Source organism: Cibotium barometz, chromosome 17, assembly GCF_041138505.1.
Source record: "Cibotium barometz isolate CiBa-2024 chromosome 17, ASM4113850v1, whole genome shotgun sequence".
NCBI lineage: Eukaryota > Viridiplantae > Streptophyta > Polypodiopsida > Cyatheales > Cibotiaceae > Cibotium > Cibotium barometz.
The window spans coordinates 56,110,403-56,131,344 of NC_141062.1; the positions used below are offsets into that span (position 1 = coordinate 56,110,403).

The 20,942-nt window shown below is 41.0% G+C and overlaps 1 protein-coding gene across 1 annotated transcript in view; it reads right to left on the reverse strand.

Moving 5' to 3' along the window:
• Positions 1–10,726, reverse strand: part of LOC147630204 (uncharacterized) — a 41,420-nt gene extending 30,694 nt beyond the window's left edge. Inside the window, exons 1-4 of the mRNA XM_086811837.1 lie at positions 10,657–10,726; positions 9,958–10,101; positions 9,595–9,841; positions 8,481–9,406 (exon numbers count right to left, since the gene is read on the reverse strand). Of these exons, the coding sequence (XP_086667963.1) occupies positions 8,481–9,406; positions 9,595–9,841; positions 9,958–10,089 (1,305 nt within the window). The 5' untranslated portion in view covers positions 10,090–10,101; positions 10,657–10,726. The remainder of the gene's footprint in view (positions 1–8,480; positions 9,407–9,594; positions 9,842–9,957; positions 10,102–10,656) is intronic.
• Between the last annotated feature and the right edge of the window lie 10,216 nt (positions 10,727–20,942).

A 20,942-nucleotide genomic window follows, 5' to 3' on the forward strand; every position in this document is an offset into this window, starting at 1 on the left:
TCAAACTTTAAAGAGATGAGAGAGAGAGATATGAGAACTGTACACCAGATTGGGTCCCGAATTACCCACTGAAGGGCCCCCTATCCCGATAACAAGATAGTATTTGCTTTATTTCTTTAGAGAGAATGACTGTGGACTGTAGATAAACCAAACGCAAGATCTCGGAGGATCGGAGAGTGGCTGATCTGTACACTGCTATAGAAACACCTCGATGACCTGATCTCGAGCCTATGCACTCTTCCCAAGGGCATGAGAAAGGGCTGCACACCTGAGGCTGAGAGAAGAAGAAGGGGGACTGTTCTACACTATGTTAGAATGCTGAAAACACTTATGAATGCTGTGTTACCTTCACCAGATGACTGCTGCATGTATGGATGATGCACAGAAGGCTGGATGCTGATGCAAACTGTTGATTCAGGGCTGGAAACTGCTGTGGACAGAAACGCAGACCTGTAGGGAAGCTGCTGAACTGAAAACGCAGGTGTTCTGAGGCTGCCGGACAGAAACGCACAGGATCTGATGCTGCTGGACAGAAACGCAGGTGATCTGATGCTAGACAGATGCAGAAAACACTGGCTGAACCCTGGCGTTGAACTGGGGCTGATCTATATGCTAGATCAAGGCCTGAAGTGATGCTGAATGCAGGCTGATTGGATGCTGATAGCAGGCGCCTAGGGCTGACTGAAGCAAGGGTTCTCAAGGGGCTAGAGAAGCAAGCTTATGAGCTCCAAGGGCTGGATTAGTCTAGGGCTGAAGGCAAGGATACTCCTAGGGCTGAGGAGAAAGAGCTCTTAGCACAATGAAGACTGAATGAGAAAATAGGCTCTATGCAAGCCTATTTATACTAACTGGAGGTTGGTCATTTAATAAAGTTTTATATTTATAAATGCCCAATAATGCAAATAATGCTAAATAAGTACTATTAAATATGGAAAAAATACCAGATAAATCCCAGTAAATTCCCTAAGGCTTCGGGGATGTTCTAAATGATGCACAGGCATATGAATGCATATTATGCAGGATGCAGAGTGCTTTTTGATGCAAACCCTAAGGCTTCTACTGACTCTACATGCATGAATGATTCTCTCCAAGTGGGTTAAGGGACTTGACTGACTGGCTGACCCGCTAAGGCTGAGGAATGACCTACGTAGCTCGTGCCTGACTTATCCTGAACTGAGGATGTACAATGGGGTCACGGCGTACGACAATTATCATCCTATTGGGTTCTAAAACTGTACAACTGCTGCACTTCTGATGATGAGCCATCTTGTCACCATGCACTGAGTGCAGAGTGCATGTGACATTCCCTCCTGATTAGCTTGGCGGCAGGTTCATGCCTTCCAAGTAGTCCGCCAATAACTGGGGGTACTCCTGGAAGAACTCCTCGTCGAGCCATACGGCTTCGTGGGTATCTCGATCTCGGAATTTCGTATAGAACTGACAAATCCGTCGACCGGAACCATGCTTCCATCGATGAAGAAGGATCTGCTCAGGCTCAATAACTTCTGCCTCGTCTACCACGTCTGGCTGCTGTTCATCTGAAACATCAAACACTTCTGGACCAACATATGGTTTTAGCCAAGAAACATGGAAAACATCATGCATTGTCCAACTAGCAGGCAACTTTAACTTCATTGAGACATCACTTATCTTCTTAACTATTGAAAAAGGGCCAAAACTATGGAATGAAAGCTTGGGACAATGTTTGCCCACTTGTTTCAATCTATGTTTCATGATGCACTGAGAGAACCAATCCCCTTCCTTGAAGTGGATATCTCGTCTAAACTTACATGCCTGTCTGTGAACTGAATGATGGCCATGCTCAAAATTGAGGGCCAACCTGGGTTGAGTACCAAACTCTGCGGAATCGACATACTGATCTTCTAAGTCTTTTCCAGAGATATTGAGAATGGTAGACTCGTGACTGGGCGGGATGCTAGTCTTTCTACTAAGAACATCTGCTACTGGGTTATGTTGACCAGGGATGTACTTGATCATTCCTCCAACCTGGTGGAAGAGCTGACCCGGTCTAGTGTGCTGAGCACTCCACTGGCACTTGGCATCGTCGGGAGCCACTTAAGTGCTTGGTGGTCTGTGGTGACTGTGAAAATGTGTCCATAAAGAACATGTTTCAAATGTTTGAGAACTGACTGCTATTCTAGCTTGCCCTTGAAAGTCTTGGAAAGACAAGAGGGAAACTTGCTAGGAGGTTCTGCTAACTGTGGGATACTGGGTAGGAGATCATCCTTAAAAATATCTGAATGAGAAAGGAGATCTGCTAACTGAGGAACCGAAGCTGATGAGACAGCGGTTATTGATGAGATAGAAGCTGTTTGAGCATAAATTAATGCTCCTTCTGCTCCCTTGCACATAACTCGTCAGGCCTGGAGATGAGAAATCATCGGAACGCCAAGAATGCTCCTATCCCCCCGAATCATGACAGGCTCAGGAAAACCTTTAGAGATAATAAAGGTGTCCTGCCCCCAATTGGGAATAGGTTCATGCTGACGAAACCACTAGATTCCTAAGATCATGTCACATCCCAAAAGAGGAGAGACAATGAAATCTCGCTAGAATGAGGCCTTTTGAACTTGAAAAGAAAACTGTTGTGCCTTCTGAGAGATGTGGGTGCGGAGACCAGATGTAAACCCGTCTACCTCCAAATGATAGGGCACTAAGGTACAGCTCATGTTGGTAGCCAACTGGGGAGAGATGACGTCCTCAGAACTGCCCATGTCAAAAAGGATTATGAACTGTCGGCCCTTGGCAAAGCCATAAGCTCGGATCAGGCTTTTCTGTGTGGTTGTTGCCTCACCCTCCTGCTTAGCATCAAGTACCACGGATGGCATGGAATGCATAGAAGGTAAGATCTGAACCGCATTGGTGGTAGCAAGCAGGTCTGGAGGAGCGGGGGATACTGCGGCAACTGTGGCAGAAGGCTCTTTGGAGGCTTACTCCGCTTGTCTTTTTGGATAATCCTTCTTACCATGCCCAATGGTATGACAGAAAAAACATCTGTTTTCTGACTGATACTGTCTTTGCTTCTCTGGAGGAAGATAGCCTCCAGTGATGCCTGCTTGAGCCTTTTCCTCAGGGGTCTTCTTAGGCTTGGATTCCTTACCCCCTGAACTAGAGCTAGGACTGTTGTCCGTCTTAGTGTCTTTAGAAGACGAATTACCCTTCCCCTGTTGGGGTTTGGTACTGGACTGAGATGACTGCTTGGGCTTGCCTCCATTCATCTTCATTTCTTCATTCTGAGCGAGAGTCGGAGCCCGGTCATATGTACTTGGTTCAAAGTTACGAACTGTGAACCGAATGTTAGAGTCCAATCCACGAATGAATTGCTCCATCTTAGCCTGCTCAGATAACCCTAACTGATGTGCTAAAGTAATAACCTTACCGGAAAACTGAAGCACTTGGGATCCGTTCTGTCTGAGTCCATAGAACTCGTCTTTCAGACCGGTCATGTACTGGGGCGGGAGAAATCTGGTCTTCAGGTCATGGACAAAGATGTCCCAGTCAAAGGCTGTGACACCTGTGGCCTGGTCTGTATGAATACTAGACCAATGCTGCCACCAAGTGACTGCCTCACCAGTGAGATGAGGAGCCGCTAAGTGTACTTTGTCTTGTGGATCTGTGATCCTAGCTAATGGAAAATGAGCATTAAACTGATGAACAAATTGATTAACTGATGAATGATCACACTTACCATCATACTTACTGAAGTTTGGTTGACTGCGAATGATGGTGGTTGATGCTGCTGCGGGCTGCTGGCTGGTGACACCTATGACTGGGGAGACTGAACACGAGAAATTTGGGAAAAGTTGGTCATATTTGAATAAGTGAAAAGACAAGCAAAGTAAAAGAAGAAAAGCAAAAGTCTAGACAGCTTTTTGGCAAAAAGCAAGGCTCCCCTCAGGTATAAAAGAAGCATGAACCCCTCTTGAATTGATCTACAAGGGCATGAAGATCAACAATCAAAGTTTGGAGCTTATCACCTTCTTCATCATCATCAAAGCATGGCCATCATTGTTGAAGCGTGAAGCTCGTCATCACCATCAACAAGATTGTGGAAGTATTGGGTTCATCATCAACATCATCACCACCACATCTGCTGATCGTCGTTGTCCGTACTGTTGCTGTTGTATTGTAGTCACGTGCACCGCCACTGTACCGCCACCATCAGCAATGGTGTTTCTAAACTACAGATATGTATTATGTACAAGAAAGAAGTGTTTCAACTATACTTTAAGTACAAAAGATGACGGGGAATGAAGACATCAGTTCTCAGCCCAAGCATTGCATAAGATCTCCTTGACTAGCTTGTGCTATAGAGAGAGACACTATAGGCTCTAATCACTGAGAATTGCAGATGAATATGACGATTTCACTACTCACGTGTGTATATATATATATATATATATATATCATTCACATCACCAACACTTTGCACCTGTTCTACCATACTTTCGTCACACATAATCCTGTCCAAATGCATACAAACAACATCAACTTGTGAAGACTGATGGCTCATAATCCCGGGAGATATATGGCCTGGTAGTGCTGGTCGGCCTGCTTAGAATGATGTCGGCCTATTTCAATACCCATGCCTAGCATTTATCGTTGTGTTTTCACACGTGGGCTGCCGACTGATCTGTCCATTGGCCAACTCCAATTGTGCGTTGTCCCACGACCATACCTGCAACATGCCAACTGCCTTTTCTAATGGTTGATTGACCTATGCGCTTGTTGCCGTGGTCACTTGTCTCCCACGTGGCACTAACACAAGAGAGGTGTGTCACCCACTTGCATTGTAGTTGTCTTCAGCTACACATTGTCCATATAAAGTGTGCCTTCATATAAAAGGAAAAGATCCAAGCAAAGCTCTCCAAGGTACCCACGATCCTAAACACTGCGAGACCACTTTGTGTATGAACATTGAAGGCTCACATTCCGTCCTTGTTGCATCAACACAGACCTGCGGATCACCAACTCTCGCTTGATCCAACACTTACTGTTTATTTAACCATCCGTGAAGAAACACTACAGGCTGCCAAGTATATCCTCCGGTAGCTTGCAGAAAGAAAACTCTAGAGAAAGGCTTGGTGTAAGCCCGGCAGGGCGTGCCGTGAGAGATTCTTCCACGTATCCAATAGATAGAAATATAGAGAGAGAAGATAGAGGAAGATAGAGAACGGTTTGGGGAACTTTGCACAGGACACACACATTGAGCAAGCCCCGCCCCCTTTCACGAATTTATTCAGGAACAATCCATGGGCTCGCAAGCCAAGATCAATACATCAATGAATACAAAAGCAAACAAATATGCCGATGTAGAAATCCAAGTCGATGGCACGAGATCCTAATGCCGAGCACACCACGGGGATGACCCACAAGAAGCTCTCACCAAGCTAGTACCAGTTCCAAAATCCAAGTCCAAATCCAAGGAACCCCAAGCTAGCACACCAGGTACACGGGAGATGCATGTAGATGACAAAATATAAGATGACCAGCTGTAGTTTTGTCGCTCAAAATGAGAGAAGAAACAAACCCACAAAAGGTTGTACAGGGGGAGTATTTCCCCACTCATCTGACTCTTCTTTGTCTCCTGTCCTCAGTGTTCCATACCACCAGACCTTGGAAGAAAGAAAAGCAACCCATAGACCTGAATCAAGAAGATCCAGAGGATGGATATTCTCCTCTCCTCGTGTTTTTTGTTAATGTTTGTGGTTGTAACATGTTCTAGAGTACAAAATAATGCATTTTGTATATGCTCTATACTCTCCAGAGCGTTTGCAAGATGTATTAGGGCCAAATTTCCAGTGTTTTGGGGACATGTACCACTCCCCCCCCCCTCGCCCCCAACAAAATGTTTTCGAAACATTTTAGAAAGGTATGAAATGTTTATGCATTACATTTCATGAAACACCTGGCAACTATGCAGCCAGGAAACAGCAAGAATCGAGGTAAAGAGGGAAATCAGCAAGGCAATGGAGGTGACAGCTGGGGCTGCAGAGGGTGGAGGACGAGGGGAAGGAGGACTGCTGCGGGGGAAGGAGACAGGAAAACTGGAAAAGGAGGGCCGGGGAAGGGGGGGGAGAGGGGGGGACGCAGCACTAAGGAGGCAGAACAGGAGGCAAGATTGGCATTTTTCATGTCGAGGCCATGCAAAGGGGTTCTCACGCAGATGCACCAGGTGGTGGAGCGAAGAAGAGAAGGGGGTGGGAAGGGGTGTGCAGGCAGGGTGCAGGCTAGACATGCCTTTGGAAAGGGAAGTTGGGAAAAGGGGGGGGCCCGGGGGGCGAGGGGCGAGGGTGTGCAAACTGCACTAAGGCTGAATGTGAAAAGGAAACCCATATATGGTGGCCAGCCCAAGTGGGAAGGGGACGAAAGGAATTTTATTGGTCATAAGGTTTAATAACCTTTGAGGCTTAAAAATATTTTTTTTTTTGAGGCATGCGTTTTTGCCATCTACTTTTGGCGTTTTTGAGAAAGCGCATCACCTCCTTATAAATCGAAGGGTGGCGGAGTTGAAGAGGAGGGGTCGCCATGTGGAGTCAAGGTGTGGTACAAGCGGGCAGGCTGTGCACATGACTATAGCCAGCAGGCGGGCTGTGCGCATGGCTACAGCCAGGCAGGCTGTGAACAGCTCTGGGCGCCAGGCGGGTTGCTGCCAGCGAAAGGACACCAAATGTGCTATGTGCACGGGCTGCCAGCAACCATCGACCAGACAGGTGGGCAGCTAGGCAGGCGTCAGTTAGGCGGACAGCCAGTCAGGCAGCCAGGTGGACGCCAAGTGTGGGAAGGTGGTGCAGAGGATGGGCATGCAGCAGCAAATCTGGCCAGATGCTGGTGGTCGTGGAGCAGGTCACTTGCATGTGACAGCCAGGCGGGCGGTTTTCTGCAGCATGGAGCAGACCGCATCGCTGAGGCATCTTTGCAGCCAGACCGGACAGGCTTAGACCAGCATGATGGAAGCAGGTCTATGGGTAAGCTCATTGGATACCTTTCGCCCCCTTGCATACAGCACCTATTTGTTACAGGGCAGCAGACCGCTTCTGAGGACACTACACCTTCACGGAAGGCACCCACACCAGCCGAGAGATCTTTTTCTTTCTCTCTCTCATCGTGGAAAGCAAGCTTTGTTTATGAGAATAGGATGCAGAGGATCAAGCTACATATGCACAGGATGATGTTCTTGGAAGAGATGTGTGTTGCTCTTTGACTTGGACCTATGTGTATTCAGAGATTGCTTGACACGTCCTCTATCTTTCTCTCTCTGGGTGTTTGGCACCATGATTGGATGGTGCATATGTGGGTTTATCTGTCATGGAAACAGGACATTGGTTTTCGAGAAGAAACAGGACTTTGGTAACGAGGATACAGACCTATGATTTATGGGATACAGGTCTTTGGTTTATCGGATACAGGTCTTTGGTTTTGTGTGGAAAGCATGTCTCTGGATTTATGTGAACAGGTTCTAGTTTTCTCAAGGTTACATGCATATAGGAAGGACATGTGGTTTGATACAGCCCTTCTACTGTTTGGGAAAGGGTTTGTGAGATCCATGGCAGCGATGGAGAAGACCTTTTCAAGCAGGGAGGTGTTGTTCAGGTGTGCCTTCTCTATGGAATGCTTTGCTGTAATAACGAGAGTTCTTATTTGGAAGTCCTGGGTGAAAAGCTTTAAAAGATCGTATTGGTAGAGGATTCGACAAGTTGTACTTAGTACTCAAATTTTGTTCAAGTAAAGAAATACCGCAAGGGGCGCCACTGCGTTTTGGGGCCAATCGGTGTCCTTGTACTATTTGCAAGAGCATTCTAGCTCCCCTGTTTGTTTTCCTTTTCCAGGTTCCCATGGGTGATGAAGTGTTTTGTGTGCGAGTGTTTGTTCCACCGCCCGTCAGATTTCTGAAGGCCGGTTTCAGCTCCACTTACTTTCCAGTGTCACACCGACATGGAGTGTTTAAACAAATTAATCACATTACCGTTAAAAACTCAATAGAATGGATCCAAGTTTCACTACACACATAACATCTAGGGACAGGCTGGTAAGTCATGTGAAAAGAAGCCATAGGGAGCTCCAAGTATGGAGTATGTAATACACGAGACAGATACCTCAGTCCTCAGGAAACTATGGAATGGGAGGTAAAGATAGATAGTCCGCTACCAAGGATGCTGCAACATGACATTGACACACATACTCTGATAGTGCCCGGCATACTATGAGACCATCCTTCTAGAGAGGGAATCGCAGAGTCATAACATACAAGCCTTGAGGAAACAGAGCCATTGCACATGAGGATCATATATTTGTGCACAGCCAAGAATGGGATTGGGCAGGAGGAAGACGGACACATTTGAGGCTCGCATTAGCGTGAAGGGGTTGTGGGTAGTACTGAGACCAGGGCAGCACATTCGCCCAAAATGGAAAATTACACTCAAATTAAGTACTTGGTATTTCATACAAAAAAAACAAACCTTGGAAGAACTAGAAAGCTCACTGAAGATATCGCTGTACATAGACTTTGGATCACCTCCTACTGCATCACTCTTCTCTCCTCCTGCTACCTCTGTATCTTCTGCACTAGAAACAGAGCTATACATGGACTTTGCTTCACCATCGATATCCTTGTGTAAATATGTCTCTTTCATTGATTGCTGCTTCTCACAATCAAAGTCGTTCCTCTCCATGCAAATTTTCGCAATGTCTTTCAATCTTCTTGCATGCTCTTCACGGAATGCTTCAGAATTCTGCTGTTGCATTTTGGCTTCTATACTTCTCTCTTCAACATCTGTCACACCTTTTGTGTTCTCCTTGTGAGTTTCAATCTGTCCAACACTGATGCCAAGCTCTTCACTTTCACCTTCTTTAGGTCTGCTTGTGTGCCCTTCAAACTCAGCTTCTCTTCCGTATACCCATACTGCAACTTCTGTGGTTTTATCTTTGACGTCTATTACCCATACTGCAACTTCTGTGGTTTTATCTTTGACGTCTATTACAACTTCCTCAGTGTTTTTATTGTGAGCTTCAACCTGTCCACAGTTGTGACTGTGCTCTTCACCACTCATCTCAGACTGTCTTGCACTTTCTTTTGATCTGCTTAGCTGCTCTTCAAACTCAGTACATTTTCCAGTTTCCTGTGGTTGTACTTCTATCTTTTTTTCTTCACCTTCCATGGCACCTTGGCCAGTGATATTGCTGTGCTCTTCTCTGTTTACTTCAAACTTGCTTGTGTGCCCTTCAAAATTTGCTTCTTTCCTAGTTTCCTGCTGTTGTGTTGCAACTTCTATCTTTCTTTCTTCAACCTTTATGGCTCCCACTTCTGTGATGTTTTTCTTGTGAGGATTGATGTTTTCAAAGCTGCCGCTGCCCTCTTCAAGCTCTGATACACAAGTATTCTCACCTGTCAATTAATCATAAGTTCACTAGCCTTTGAAAAGAATATGTGCCAAAGATCGACTCTCTCTCTCTCTGTCTCTCTCTCTCTCTCACACACACACACACACACATCGTTCACATGCGCAAACACAATACGCACAGAGCTATGCTAAGGAATATGCTAGAAATGGAGAAAAGAGTATAAGAGGAAACCTTTGGCCTGAACCTCTTCAATTCCTGCTTTTGTGTTTCCTCCTTCAATGGTCTTATTGGTGTTCTGGTTAGGTTTTTCTAAGTCCACACAATCACACTTGCAGTGTACTGCACACTCAGGCTTCTTATCAGCCCCTTCGGAAGATAGGACAGGTGGCGGAAGCAAATCCTGAATCAATTCAGCACATAGCTTCTTTACATTGGCACCCACCACATTCATTTGGCTTTCCATATACTTTGAAGTCTCCTACACAAAAGAAAAATAAAGATTTTTTCTAAACAAATTGCATGAAAACAGCAAATTGATTAACATCATGCCGGAATCTCTCAAATAACAAGACAGAGGCCTATATGAGGTTTTACCTGTAATAGGAATGATGGGTTCTTATCAACTTCCACACACATGTTCTCCAACTTCAGGTACATACGGTCAATCCAAGAGAGGTCCTTTCCTGGGACATTCTCACGTGTTACTGCTTCGTTTTTGGGGCCCATCTTGCCTCCGTCCTGCCATGCCATATGCAGAAACAGCCCACACTTTTCAACGCCTCAAACCTTCACCTCATAATTGACCCCAAAAATTACCTTTATATCATCATGCGATCAAGACTTCCATAGTAGTGGGTACTCCATAATTTGTGAACACGTCAAGGCGACAGTTTTATGATTTTTGGTGTTCAAAGGTTTCCCCTTCGGCTTCAGAAAATTAATTTTATTGACAAAAAATAAGGATTGCGGATGCATATACAATTTAAAGGACAAGCTACCCACAAGAGCTCAAAATTTTAGTATTCTTTCTTTCAATTTGATAACGATTCCTTACGTTGGGGACCAGCCAAGGTTAATAAATTTTACTTCACAAACCAGCAATCGAAAAGCCTCGAGCATGTGGAAAGACACAAATTGAACACACGCACAAAACTCTTGTTAATTCAAGAAAATAGAAAGACACTGCTGATGATGACGCCACAATTTAAAGCGCAATTTTATCCCGGGAGAATAAAACAATTTAAAAAATAGAGGTATGGGTACTGGAGTGAGGGCTGCAAGAGATGAGAAAACCTGTTTTTTTATCTCCTGCTGGCTTTTCTGTGGTGGCGGGGGAGGAAGAGGGTGTGAGAACAAAAGGAGAGGAGGAGTAAAAGAGAGAAGACGACTTTCGTATTCGTACGGAGTACCACATCACCTCGTATCAGTATTTGCTTTGCCACGTCACCTCTACTTTTGTCCCGGGGCTTCAATACCGCCCATTTTCCAATTTCCAACCTTTTTAGCTGCGAAACGAGTGTTATGTAATCAATGATAGTAGCCTACCTCACGGCTTAAACAGTGTCTTTACTTTCTTTTTCTTGCACCCGCGCATTGCTGCGGCCTACCAAGGTTCCAGAAAAGAACTATTCTCTCTCTACAACCATCTCTCTCTCTCTCACACACACACACATGCACATGCACATGACCCTCTCTCTCTCTATATCACGTACACACACTCGCAAATGTTGAAACTCTCTCTCTCTCTCTCTCTCTCACATGCACACATATACACACCTACTCTCTCTCTCTCTCTCTCTCTCTCACACACACACACACACACATGCACACACTCCCTCTCTCTTCTTACACTCTCACACATAGAAGCGCTCTCTCTCTCTCTCTCTCTCTCTCACTTACACTCTCTCTCTCTCTCTCTCTCTCTCTCACGCACACATACACATACACATATGTAAATATATAGTATATACAATATTATGTTTTAGATACATAAACCTATACATAGACACATATACTTATACATATATACATGTATTTAAAAATATAAATACAAACATCGACATAATTTAATTAATTTTGATTAAATTTTAATGTGCGAAGATGGGTGATAAGTTGTGGTCACTTTTAAATATATAGATAGATATATCACACACACACAAGCATATATATATATATATACATACATACATACATATGTATGTATGTATATATAAATGTAGATAAAAACACACACACACATGTATACACACATATATATGTTTTCTATTTAATTTATATTTTATTAAAAGCTACTTTTTATTCTCTATCTCTCACTCTCTTTCTCTCTCTCTTTTCACCCTCCCTCATTACATCTCTCTCTCTCTCTCTCTCTCTCTCTCTCTCTCTCTCTCTCTCTCTCGGTCTGCCCCATCTCACTCTCTCTTAAGCACATTCTACACATAGATGCAGATGTACGCACATGCATGCACATACTCTCTCTCTCTCTCTCTCTCTCTCACACACACACACACACACACATGTACACACTGCACATACACTAATCTAAACGCACACTCTCTCCTCCCACACAAACTCTCTCTCTCTCTCTCTCTCTCTCTCTCTCTCACACACACACATGTACACACCACACATACACTAATCTAAACGCACACTCTCTCCTCCCACACAAACTCTCTCCTACGTAGAAATCTCTCTCTCTCTCTCTCTCTCTCTCTCACACACACACACACACACCCACATGTAAATATATATTATCTATAATATTATGTTTTATTATATTTAGAGACGTATACCTATATATACATGTGCATTTATAAAATAAATAAACACATATACACATATATTTTTAATTAATATTAAATTTTAACACATGTGATGAGGTGTGTTCACTCTTAAATAAGTGTATCTTATATACAATGTCTTTTGTCTTCTCTTTTGCATACATATGTATGTGATTGTGTGTGCACATACACACGTATGTGTGATTGTGTAATGTCTTCACGCGTGCATGTGTTGAGGATTTTATTGATATCTCCAAGGTACACCTAAAATAATATCTACCTCCTAATATGGTGCTACAAGGAAATTTCTCTTATGCTCATAAGGTTTGAAAAATAGGCCTAAGCCTTTCACTTCACTTGTTGTGCAAGTATAATCTGTCCTAGTGAAAGGAACACCTTAACCTTATAGTATGAGGATACAAACTCAAGGTTTAGCAATCTTGAAGTTCCTTATGAAATGAAATCAAGTGCGCTGCCATCATCATGTAAAATAGTATCATTTTCAAAAGACAATGAGATTTACCCTTACCTTCGAGTCAGAATAGTCACGTTCAATGTTACCCACCTTCTTGAAAGAATCATCATCATCCTCAATCATGTGCACCTTTACCACATTGTTCTTTCTCTTCTCTAGATAATCCATAGCAACATGGCCCTATTTGTTGTACTTGTATCATTGATACATGGCTTTGAGTCCCCTTTGTTAGGCTTGGTATAATTATCAACCTTCTTTGCATTATTGTCATGGTTATTGCCCTTGTTTGTCAAATCTTGTACCTCACATGTACATCACCAAGAACCAGTAGTGGAATCTTAAGTATATAACGAAATGGGACCATTTCTCATTTGTGAGCTCACTCCCCAAAAGACATAAGTCGCCCACATCAAAAGATTGAATGTTGTGGAGATGAAATGATCCTTCAACAGTGGCAAACTTAGATGCTACTATGGCCCCTAACTAAAAATGCTTTAAGGGCCATTCTTGTTAGGGGCCATTTAATGGCCCCTAACAATAAAAAGGAAAATGAGAAGCTCAATGTGAAGCCAAAGAGAAGCAAGGCAAGAGAGAAAGCTACATAACCGTTGCATCTCCATCAATATGGCCCAAGTATTAGACTTGAAGGAAGTAGACTAGGAAATAAAGCCAACCAATAGATATGATCACTCAACCTGGATTAAAGCAATAGCATAATTTTTCACTACTTGACATGGGAGCTAGCCATAATCTAATGTATGGTGCTTGTTAACCCCTATATAAGCACAAGTAAGAGCATCAAATTTGGCAAAAGTTGACCGTTCAAGAGCTTTTACAATTATATTTCGCATTGGGAATAACTCCTTGAAAGGGAAGTTCTATGTGATGTCTAGACCATTAACGAAGAAGTTCTTCTTAGATTTGTATAGATGGGCATAATAGTTACCAAATGTATTGAGATTGTAACTCTACAACTTGCTAATGGAAAAATAATCATCCTTATGATAGACAAAGAACCCAAGTCCTCAAGACCTTGAAGGAAGGATGGCAATTCTTTCACATAACAATAGATGCTCTTCTTAGATAAGAAGCCCCTCTAAAGAAAACCTCACTTTATTTGGCAATTTAATTAAAGAAAATACTTATGCTACTTTGACTAGAAAGTGAGGTAAGTCACCTTGTTCCATTAAAAGCCTCTACTAAAGCTAGTTGTTTTTCCTCAACCTTCACTAAGGACTAACATTGCTAATGCATCATTATTAACCCTATTAATCTTACAAAAAAGGCTTATCAATAAACCCAATAAGCATTAGACCATAGAATAGCCAAAGCTATCATCAAGAGGGTTACAAGTGGTGGTGGGTACCCAAGTATGTGCTACAGTCCTAGGTTATAGACCATAGAATCCCCAAAGCTATCATAAAGAGGGTTACAAGTGGTGGGTACCCAAGTATGTGCTATAGGCCTAGGTTATAGGCCCAAAGTTATTACAAGGACAATGACCAAGTTTAGATTCCTAGAAGATCTATTAGGGCAAAACTAACTGACTAAACCAAAGGAAGCATAACCCAAGGCTACATGCCCAAGGCTATTGTGAGGGAAATGGCTAAGTTTGGATTCCTAGAAGAGTTGTTGGAGCAAAGCTAGCAGTCTAACCCAAAAAAAAAAAAGCATAGGCCAATGCTACAGGCCCATGGTTATTACAAGGCAATGGCCATGTTTGGATTCCAGAAGAGTTGGAGCAAAGCTAGTAGTCTAACCCAAAAGAAAGAATAGGCCAATGCTACAGGCCCATGGTTATTACAAAGGCAATGTGGCTAAGTTTAGATTCCTAGAAGAGTTGTTGGAGCAAAGCTAGTAGTCTAACCCAAAATAAAGCATAAGCCAATGCTACAAGTCCATGTTTATTACAAGGGCAATGGCCAAGTTTGGATTCTTCCTCGAAGAGATGTTGGGGACGATACTTGGGTACCCAAGTATGTGCTACAAACCTAGGTGATAGGCTCATGGTTATTACAAGGGCAATTACCAAGTTTAGATTCCTAGAAGAGCTGTTGTTGCTAGTTATTACAAGGGCAATGATGAGGTTTGGATTCCTAGAAGAGCTGCTAGGGAAAAGCTAGGAGTCTAACCCAAAAGGAGGCACAAGCCAACCCACAAGAGCCCTAACCCACAAAAGCTAGTAGTTTAACCTAAAAGAAAGCACACGCTAACCCATAAAAGCCCTAATTAATAAACCACAAACATGGTAGTGAAGAGTTACTACAAGCATAGGGGTACTGTGAAGGTCAACTTTGGCTGCCCAAGAAAGGTAGAAACCAGGCCTTCCTCAACTAAGAAAAGAAGATACACTAAAGACTACTAGGGAAAAGCTAGGAGTCTAACCTAAAAGGAGGCACAAGCCAACCCATGAGAGCCCTAACCCATAAAAGCTAGTAGTTCAACCTAAAAGGAAGCACATGCTAACCCACAAAAGCCCTAATTGATAAACCACAAACATGGTAGTGAAGAGTTACTCCAAGCATTGGGGTACTGTGAAGGTCTCAACTCTGGCTCCCCAAGAAAGGTAGAAACCAGGTCTTCTGTTATATGCACATTATGTGTGCATATACTAGGAGGCTAACCCACATTAGGCTTGTGAGCATTGGAGCATGGGAACAAGCTCTAGTGGATTTTGGGTTAGGACCAACCTTAAGGGTTAAGGTTAGGGTCAGGCATCCAAGGGTTAAGGTTAGGGTCAGGCATCCAAATAGTCACACATGGGAAATGGAGAGTCAAGAGTCACTTGAGGGCCCTAACCTTAAGGGTTAAGGTTAGGGTCAGGCATCCAAATAGTCACACATGGGAAATGGAGAGTCAAGAGTCACTTGAGGGCCCTCCTATATAATAGGGGCATGGGGCACACTCAAGGGAGGCTAAGGCTATGTTATCTTGAGGCTAGGTTATGATATGATGTTCTCTTGTATAGAGGATTATATCTACTCACCTACCATTTCACACTATAGCTACATGCTACTGGATTGGAGTTATACCTCTTGATGGTATGGGACATCAAGGTAAAGGTATGATATACTTCATTATAATTCATGTGTGCATCCCTTGGGCTCAGGGGTGGTCGGGTGGATGAGTTTATGCCTAATTTATGCATGTTTATGCATAACAATTATCTAGAGAGATCTTAGGGTTTTAACAGTGGCATCAGAGCAATCTCTAGTTAATTGTTGTTATCTTTTCTTTCTTATTGTAATTTTTAGTATTTTTTAAAGTAAATTTTAATATTTACTAAATAAAAATATTATTTTGTTGATTTGTGTTGATGATTTGCACGTGGATCGTCGATATGGCGGTTGGAACATGTGTTTCTTCTATTCAATGGAAAAATCGACGTTGCGGGGGAATTCTGTGAGTTTAATGCTATTTTTTCCTAATTTTTGTGGTTTAAAATAAGCATTAATGGATTTTTTTCCAAAATACCACATATTTTATTGCGGATATTTTAAGTAGAATGAATTCCCTGAGTTTTTACAGTTTTTAGAAAATTTTTCTAATTTTTAAGAAAATTTTAGAGCATTTTTATGAAAAAAATGTATTTTTAATGCATTTTGCGGGTTTTTCACGGGTATGCTTTCGATTTTCTACCAATTTTTTTGCTGAAAAGCAATGTGGGGCAGTCAATTAACGTATGGAATGCTCTCTCGTGTGCGTGGGATCCTCTTCATCTCTCAATTCTGATTTTTCTTTCTTTTTTCCTCTCCCGCGTGTGAATGCCTCTTAATAGGCACATTTTTATTAACTATTAATCATAATTAATTTTTAATTATGATGAATCAAATGTTAATCTTCTTCTCTGATTAACTGATTAACAGAGAAGACAAGATGGGGTGGTGAGAGAGTGGAATTGGAGAGAAGAAATAAGGAGGGTGGAGAGAAGAGAGAAACCTTCTCTCTCTTTGGAAAACGCGCACGCGAGGGGAGCGCAGCCTCGGGTGAAAATCGCCTCCCCTCCCCCAAAAAAAATTTCATAAGCTTTTTATTAAATCTTATTAAAGTTTGGTTTTATTTATTTTATTTTTTTAAAGAAATTTTTTCTTTTTAATTAAAAAAACTTTTAAAAGTTTTCCAAAAAAAAGGTTGGAAAAAAGCCTGAAAATTATGAGAAAATATGAGATTTGAGAAAAAAAAATCTCTGGAATTTTTCGAAATTTTATTTTCTTGGAACCTTTGGCTTTCCACTTTCCTGAAACCTTTTGGCTTTCCGAATTCCGGAAAATCTTTTGACCTTTCGGATTCTAGAAACTTTTGACCTTTCACATTCCGATTTTTTTTTTTGTCTTTTCATTTTCCCGAAACTGTTGGCTTTCGGTATTCCGGGAAAACCATTGGGATTCTGAAATTTTTTGACCGTTCGTATTCTTATGCGTTCGGGGTAAATTAAAAATTTTAAAAAACTCTTGAAAATTAGACAAAGGCTATTTTAAATATTTGGAAAATGTGGGGTTGGTGATTGGCATGTAGTGTGTCCATTCAGGTGCCCGTGACCATTCAAATTCTTTTAAAAATATATTTTTTGACCCAAAAAAATTAAAAATCCATTAAAATTATAAATTTTCATTGGATTTGAGAATTGTCGAGCGGAATTGAAAATTTCGTGAACAATGGGATTCTGAGGAAAAATTAGGAATATTCTAGAAATTATTTTTTAGAAATCCTAAAAATTGATATTTTTTATCAATGGTATTTTGGCAAATTTAATTGCTAAAAAATTTCTTCAAAAATATAGGTTGGAATGCCATAAGATAGGTTTGATGGAATTCAAAATTTTGAGGCTCTATTAAATTAGAAAAAATTAGGAAAAAATCATGATAATTTTTTTTCTCGAGAATTTTATATTTTCGAGGGTTATTTAATGTTGAAGTACGTTTTCACGTGCTGACATTAGATAGATGTGGGTTATTTGCATATTATTAATACGATTATGTCTCGTATTAGTAGATATTTCTATTTGGATTAATTCTAAACGATGCTTTCATGATTTTTTACCATTGTTTAACCATTCTTTTTGGACATATTCCATACTTTCTTCAATGATGGCTATAATCTGCGTTCAAAGTGTGTCTCACCTTTGATACTTTTCCATGAGAATTTATTTTGCACTTGTTTAAGTGTGGTCTATGCTTAATTTCTTAGGCCTAAGACAAATTCTATCATGGGTTAGTTGATCTCTTTGTTTTGGTGAATTTTATTGGATGTTTTTCAACTTTTATTTGGAATCATCAAGTTCTGCCTAGATCACTTATATCTAGGGGTTTTTTAATGAGTGCTACACACATGTGTTTCACTTGCTTACTTTGGAGTTTTGCTTGAATGACACCACGTTCATATACTCCGGATTGATAAGTTGGCCACCAATTTTTATGTTTCTTTTGGCTTGACCATTAGATAGCATGCATTGATTTCTATGATCAACTATGGTTTTCATGGATTCGAGGAGCTTCTATGCTTTTATCCATGGTTTTATAAGGATCTTTTGATCTTTTGAATAATTTCATATGCTTTGAAGGTAACATTTGCCTTCGTTTTTTGCACATCATTTTAGACTATGTTCCTTGTACTCTTGTACATATTCCAACTTGGATACCTAGTTATTTATGTATCTAGGTGAATTTTTATTTTTCTACCCCAACATTATTGAGTTTATTGGGTATTTATCATTAGAAAGGTGCCAATAATTCAAAATTCTTTTCTAATGATATACTTGGAAAGAGTTATTCCTGGATGTGGTCTTAGGAATATAGAGACAGGTTTTAGTATGTGAAAGTCTAGGATAAGGCCATCTTATTCCTTTTATACAAGATTTTATTCATATTTCCTAGATGACATACTAGGGAGTTTCAAATTGGTAAGGTATATATGGGTGGTATCATCGTGGTATGGGACACTAGCGATCCCTCACATATATTATCTTATGGGATAATTTGGGCTCAAGATTGTTGCTTTGCTTACATCACTTAGCATGTTGACCTCAACATTCAAAGACAATCTCATTTTTTGAATTCATTTAAAGTTGTGTGGGCATTCTCTAGATAAACTTCTTTTATCTATAGCCTGCATGTATTGATGAGTGTAATCTTGTCGGCATTTTCACTTGTTAAAATCAATTTCTTTAGAGTTCAACGAGTTTATCTTGTTGTGTTCAGATTAAGGAAATTTGGATTTTTCCTTTGTTGGCATTTCTTTCTCTAGTTCTGTACTTTAGGTGATTTATATAGTCAACTTGATGGTTTTACGAATGGACATATGTGACTCATTGAGACATTGATGACTCTCTATGTTGATATGGGTAACTCGGGAATGCCGATAATTTCATGAGTAGATGTGGGGTACATCGGATCGCCGATGGATACCTGGTTCTTATTGTTATAATGCCATGTTTTCCTACTTTATTCCGAATTGTTTACAATGAGGAAACTACTTTGAGTATAAATTCCTCTGATCATCCGCAATCTAATGGGGACAAATAGAGCGTATGAATCAGATTGTAGAGGATATGCTTCGTGCATGTCTCTGGAAAAGCATCAAATTGGAAAAAATATCTTCCAATGATGGAATTTACCTATAATAGTTCTAAACATACGGCTATTGGTTTTAGTTCATTCATGCTTATGTATGGGTATCAACCCCCAGGGCACCTATTGATGTCGGTCTTAAGGAAATTGAGCTTGATGTATCGAGGTATTTCTTGTGTGATATGTAGGAAATGCTGACCGAAGCTCAAGATTCTATCAGGAGTGCTTGGGATAGAGCACGATTTTATGCTAATATGGGGCGCTCATTTGGGTCTTTTGAACCAGGAGTGTTGGTTTATTTAAATGTTCCTAAAGATTCTCAGACTTTGTCTCAATAGGAAAATGCTCAAATTTATTTCCTAGATATTGTGGTCAATTTCGAGTTATACATCGGATTGGCACGGTTGCGTATGAACTAAAAACTACCTCCACATGTTAGAGTTTATCCAGTCTTTTATATCAATAGTTTGAAAGGGAAACTGGGAGGTGAGGATAACACAGTTACTCCTCAAGAACTCGTTGAAGTCGAAGATCTATCCTATGTTCCACATGAACTTGATAAGGTACTTGAATTCAGGGAAAGAAAACTTTGTAGTTGACTAATCCCTGAAGTTAAAATTAGGTGGGAAGATAAGGAAATAGAGGATTCGACTTGGGAGTCAGTTGAGATTGTTTAGCGTAGTTCTCCTTCTTTTCATTGCAAGAGTGCAATGTTTTGAGAGAGGAGAAGTATGTTATATGCACATTATGTGTGCATATACTAGGAGGCTAACCCACATTAGGCTTATGAGCATGGGAGCATGGGAACAAGCTCTAGTGGAGCATGGGTTAGGACTATCCAAGGGTCACACATGGGAAATGGAGTCAAGAGTCACTTGAGGGCCCTCCTATATAATAGGGACATGGGACACACTCAAGGGAGGCTAAGGCTATGTTATCTTGAGGCTAGGTTATGATATGATGTTCTCTTGTATAGAGGATTATATCTACTCACCTACCATTTCACACTTCGCTACATGCTACTGGATTGGAGTTATACCTCTTGATGGTATGGGACATCAAGGTAAAGGTATGATGTACTTCATTATAATTCATGTGTGCGTCCCTTAGACTCGGGGGTGGTCGGGTGGATGAGTTTATTCCTGATTTACGCATGATTATGCATAACAGTTATCTAGAGAGATCTTAGGGTTTTAACACCTTCCTCTACTAAGAAAAGAAGATACACTAAAGAAGAAGATACTTTGAAGGAAGACACAACTTTGGCTCCCCTAGGTGTGGCATATACCTTGTTTATGCAAGTTCATTTAATATGCCATGCGTTTAAAGATACATTTTACTTTTCCATTGATGCATTGTGGATAATTCAATTGTTCATTAAAAATTTTACTTAATATGTGCATGCTTCATATCATACATCGAACAACATAAATCACACATTACACTTTTTAACCAAAAATCATTTCATACATTTATTTCATACACAAAATATATTTGTACGTGTATAATTCATCTCCTTTAGTTTAACTAGGCCATAAATTACAACATATGTTTCATCTTGTACGTTGTACAATACCATTTTATGTATGTATAAATTGCCACGTATATTTCATCTTGTACATCATGTATAATATCATTATATATGCATAAAACTTAAAAACTCATCTTGTTTAGTTTAACTAAGCCATAATTACCATGTATGATTCATCTTGTGCGTTGTATAAGACCATTCATCTTGTTTAGTTTAGCTAAGCGTTA